The 5,213-nt window shown below is 57.3% G+C and overlaps 1 protein-coding gene across 10 annotated transcripts in view; it reads left to right on the forward strand.

The window, feature by feature from the left end:
* Positions 1 to 4,464, forward strand: part of Slc37a1 (solute carrier family 37 member 1) — a 47,992-nt gene extending 43,528 nt beyond the window's left edge. For 7 of the 10 annotated variants that reach the window (XM_048803720.1, XM_048803717.1, XM_048803723.1 and 4 more), the window contains 2 exons: positions 1,229 to 1,326; positions 3,425 to 4,464. In XM_048803720.1, coding sequence (XP_048659677.1) covers positions 1,229 to 1,326; positions 3,425 to 3,595 — 269 coding nt within the window. In that variant the 3' untranslated portion in view covers positions 3,596 to 4,464. Of the gene's footprint in view, positions 1 to 1,228; positions 1,327 to 2,949; positions 3,015 to 3,424 lie in introns of all 10 variants that reach the window. The other 3 variants (XM_048803722.1, XM_048803724.1, XM_015478804.2) reach the window with 1 other exon arrangement.
* The last annotated feature ends 749 nt before the right edge of the window (positions 4,465 to 5,213 follow it).

Raw genomic sequence — 5,213 nt, forward strand, 5'->3', positions numbered from 1 at the left:
CCCCTCCCCCTCCCTGCAGCCCTGCCCCCCCACGCTGTGGCGCCCGGGGCCCCTCGTGCTGGGGACACCGGCCCTTCATTTAGGGGCACTGAGCTTGTGGTTCTCTGATAAGTTTCCTGCTGTCTGGGAGGTGAGAAGACCCACTGGCACGAGCAGTGCGTGTTTACCTGGTGGATCTTCTGAGACTTGGCCACAGAGCACACAGTTGCCTCTCAGGTCGTAAAGCAGCGTGTGCTTTGTGAACACCAGAAACTGAACCAGTGTCCCGAGGCCTGAGACGAGGGCCGCCTGTCCGGGGCCCAGTCTCAGTTGACAGCTGGAGAAAACCCTTCTTCTTCTTCCCACCCTGAGTGCCCCAACTCCAGCCGCGAGGGACACACCAAGCGCCGCTTGACCATCGCGCATAGAAACCCGGGCACTTTGGAGGATGCCCTTTTCTTTCGCGGTTTTAAAATGTTATTTGGCATAATTTTGTACTTGGAGGAAACTTATAAAAATAGGAGTTCACAGAATTGCAGTGTGTTAGCTTTGCCCCGAGCTTCTCTTGTGTCCACACACCCACGAGCAGGACACACACTCTCATGCACACAGGCACGTGGCTTTCTAAGGGTGAAGCGCAGACAGTTCCCGATGGCACCTCCGTGCGGTGATCACAACCAGGAAGTCAACGTTGACCGATTGTTGGTTCCTACAAATCTTATTCAAATTTACCAGTAATATTTTCATAGCCTAAGAATATCTAACACTGCGTGTTGGATTCAGATTTCTTTATATAAATAATAATAATGGAAAGGTTGGATCAAAAGAACGGACATTTCAGGCTGGACACAGTGGCCTAAAATGATCCCAGCACCTCAGGAGGCAGAGGCAGGAGGATCTTGAGTTCAAAGCCAGCCTCAGCAAAAGTGAGGCACTAAGCAACTCAGTGAGACCCTATCTCTAAATAAAATACAAAAGGGGGCTGGGATGGGGCTCAGTGGTCGAGTGCCCCCAAGTTTAGTCCCGGTACCCCCCAAAAAAAGAATGGACATTTAAAATACCAACATCTATCCTTGTAATGGTTCCCGAGGAAGGCAGGCCAGCTCCCCCCATGCTGAGACCATGCTCCTCCTCACTGTGGCCGGTGAGTGGCTGCCAGGCATCCTCCTCGTGTCCCCAGGGCGCAGAGTACCAGGTGGCCCCATGCACAGTCTTCCAGTGCCTCCATGTTCATGTCTGCCTCTTCCAGGAGCAGCCCTGGGCCCCCTGCTGGCGGGGCTCATCTCCCCCTCGGGATGGAGCAACGTGTTCTACATGCTGATGTTTGCAGACGCCTGTGCCTTACTGGTGAGTCATCCTCTCTGTGACCCAGGCGGCTTCAGTGAGCTCTCTGTGCTTGTTGGCCAGACACTGGTGGAACTTTCTGTGGATTCCTGCAGTCCTGGGGGCATAGGGGTTATTCTGTCATCACTAAATACACGTGGTCCAAGTTCCTTATCTGGGTAAAGAACTATCAGAATCGGAAATAGGTGAGTCTTCTGCACTGTAGTTCCAGGCAGGGCAGTGTGAAGTCCCAGAGCCTGGTGCCCTGTGGCTTTGGATTCTGCCCCAGCCTGTGTGTGATGGTGCAGGTTACTGAACCTCTCTGGGCTACAGCTTCCACATATTAAAATGGGCATGATAAGGCCTGTTGGAACTAAAGTGGACCGTGCCCTAGGACCCATGTAGTGCTATGCTAGCCAGCTGTCTGTCACTATCAACATGCCGATTATCAACTTAGAGAAAAGGTCTCTCTGACTCACGGCGTTGGAAGTGTCAGTCTGTGACTAGCTGGCCTGTTGCTTTGGCCCTGTGTCCAGGCAGCACATCATGCGGGGAGCCCTGGGTAGAGCAGACTGCTCACCGCATGGCCAGGATCAAAACAGAGAAGGAGGAGGGCCCCGAGGTCCTCTGTCCCCTTCAAGGGCACATACCCAATGACCTAAGGACTAACAAGGCCCCACCTCCCAGCACCACCAAGTTGGGACAAAGCCCTCGACACGTGGGCCTGTGGGGACACTCCTGTTCTCCCAGCTTTAACCCCTGGGACTCCAACCTGAACCCCAGACATCTAAGAAAACAGGGTGTCTGCCTTCAGGGTGCTGGCCCAAGGTGGTGGGGCTTATGAGCCCTCAGAACTCTCTTCCCACGTCCCCACCACCCAGGACTCCCCTCCCACGTCCCCACCACCCAGGACTCCCCTCTTCTCTGGTCTGAGGGCACCTCTGCTCTCTGAGAACAGTCCTGCCACCAGAAGCAGGACCCCTCTCAGGAACCCGCTTCTGTATCCAGGACACTCCAGTTTTGTGGGGCCACCCTGGATTGTGTCAGTCAGGGAAGGGGACTAAATCACACTCAAACATGAAGGACGCTTGGACACCTGGGCACCCTTCGTCTGGGTCTGTAAAGTGACTTAAGCCCTTGGAGCTCACGGAGGACGGGAGGCTGAGCTGAAGGGCCGAGGAGGCAGCTGCCCTTGGTGGAGGCCTGCTGGGGCCACCAGGCTGAGGCCACTGTGGGCTCCAAGACAAGCTCCTGGTGCTGGCGTCCCCTGAGAGTCACCAGCCCGGTCACCTCAACAGCTCGAGTCACCCCAGTGCCCACGGCTGCAGGTCCTGGTCTCCACTGTGGGTTCCCAATTTGGGCATCTATGATTGGCTAGTTGTTTTAAACCAGACGTGAACAGGAGTGCGTCCCAGTTTCCCAGAGGACGTAGGACACACAGGACAAGCCTGGGCCAGGTGTGTTGGCCGGCCTGGCCACCACCCTGAAGAGAAGTGTGTCCTGGGCAGGTGCTGGTGGGTGCTGTGCAGGAAGAGCCCAAGCCAGGGGGCCTCAGTGAGCGAGGGCCTGGGAGGCCCCAGGTCATGCCCACTGGCCGCTCATGTCCCCAGGCAGTGACAGGTGGCCTTGTCTTTGTTTTGGGTGCAGTTCCTGATCCGCCTCATACACAAGGAGCTGAGCTGCCCGGGGCTCACAGCAGGGGGCCAAGCTCCGTAAGTCCGTCACCCCCCCCATGAAGGTAGCCGGTGTCCTGTCCGTCTGCCCCCCTGACCAGACAGGGAAGGGCTTGCCACTGTCCCTGCGAGGCACATGGCTTTGCTCACGTTCTCTTCTGTGACGAGTGTGGCCATGCCATGTGACAGTGGCCTCTCCTGCGCGTTGAGGAGACGGTGGGGAGCTTCCTCCTTAGTCACCCCGGTGTTTTCTAGCTGCAGTCCCCAGCCTCAGGCTGGCCTCGCCCTCGCCCCACCCCTGCCCCTGCCCCTGAGTGAGCTCCTCAGGCCCCCTCCAGCTGGCTCCCTGCAGCCACCTGCCCCTGGGGGCAGAGGGGCTCCTGCGAGGGTTGGTGTGCTCTGTGGGACCCCCCTGTGCAGGGACCCCGTTGGTCTACCTTCTCTTTCAGGCTGAAGGAACACTGACCCCGGAGTCCCGTGGAGGAAGGGCTGAGCCCGTCCCTCACAAACTGTTTGGAGAGAAAGCTGAAGGAGGACCCTGCCCCGAGTGGCTCGCCCTTGCCTTTTGCACACGCTCCTGGAAAAGGCCCAAGGGCCGACTTGAGAATTCCTGGTACTAGTCACACAGACGGGCGCTCAGGACAGCAGCGCAGGTCCAGGACGCTGTCCGACTGCCTTAGCTGAGCCCATGGATGGACAGCTCTGCCCGCCCCAGCCCCACAGATGCGCGTCCATCTAGTCCCTTGAATACAGTATGTGACAGCCCCGTGGCACTGACCCACAGCACCTGGGCAGCCCCGTCCCTCTCAGGTACCCAGCAGCAGTGTTAAAGTGCACGAGCCCCATGCTGCAGGAGATCCGGCCACCACGTGCCGCGGGTCCCGGAGGACTTGAACGGGCAGGGAAAGGCCGGGCCTGGGACCTCAAGGACACGTCAGCCAGCCCGGAGCCCGCCTCTGCCTGGCATCAGAACCAAGGCAGAACCAAGACCCCTACTACCCAACAGGTTTCTCCATCCCTTCCCGGACTCGGTCCCCACCTGGACACTGATGGTCAGGAAGTGGACAGAGATGGCAATACGCTGCCTAAGGAACCAGCCCCAGGGCACTGTGACCCCTGCCCAGCTCCAGGCGTCCTGCTGGTGTCTGCAGCCACGCATTGCCGGTCCCCTGTGATGTCCAGGGCCGGGGCAGAGGCCTGGGAAGGGGCCTGGCTGTGGGCACCAAGAGCCACGGGCGTCTCTGAGCCACTTGACTCGGTCACATGCACAAACACGGGAGCAGTTTCTAGATCCATAGCAACAGAGGGGATATTTATTTAAAATGTATGATGTGTTATCTGAGGTTAAAGGAATACAAATGGCATTTTGTTATTTATTAAGACAAACTAGTGGCTCTCTGGACATCTGTTTTCTGGGTTGGCTATAGCAACGTCCTTAGCTGCCTTTTGAAATAAAATGGGTTTTTAAAAAAAAAATCCAAGCAGAATACTCAGGGAATATTGATCATTTCTGCCCGTGTTTCCATCACACTAAAAGAAAACTTCCGAATAGACTGTGTGGTTTGCATTTTCTCGGGGGTCAGACACGTCCCATGGTTGTGCTGGTCGGCAGGAAGCTGGGGCTGTCCCCTCCAGGAGAGGGCCCTCTTGCTGCCAGGGCCAGCAGACCTGGGCCTCTGGGTGCTCTGTGAGCCTGGCGTTCCCCCCTGACTGTGCCAAGGCGTAGGGCTGGGTGGGTGATGCGCTGGGTTCTGGGTGGAGTGGATTCAGACTTTCAGACCTCAGGAGCTGGGCCGTCTATGCTCGTGTGGTGCGTGCTGCTCTCTGAGGGTGTGCTGTGTTTTCAAGGTCAGTTCTTGGGCCCCCTCCGTGGCAGCAGGCCAAGAACTCAAGAGCCCCTACCCTGAGCTCTGTGGGCCTAGCAGGGGACACAGGCCTGTCCTGCCAGCCCGCGGCCCTCCCTGGCTGGCTGTGCTTTTTATTTTAATAAGTTATTAACAACATTTGTGATCTTCTACTGAAAGCAAGATTTCCACAGACTGGCTAGGTCACAAGTCCCCTGCTCAGGTCCCCAGCCTCTGGTTGTCTCTCTCCTCAGCCTCCCACGTGCTGAAGGCACTGCTTGTCCTTCCCACCCTCACTGCCCACCCCAATAGTGGCCTGCCCTCTGCCCCTGCAAGACGCCACACCTCCGTCCTTCCAGGCGTCCAGTGTGGGTATCAATCTGGATAAAGAAAA

Source organism: Marmota marmota, unplaced genomic scaffold (genome assembly GCF_001458135.2).
Source record: "Marmota marmota marmota unplaced genomic scaffold, marMar, whole genome shotgun sequence".
NCBI classification, from domain to species: Eukaryota; Metazoa; Chordata; class Mammalia; order Rodentia; family Sciuridae; genus Marmota; species Marmota marmota.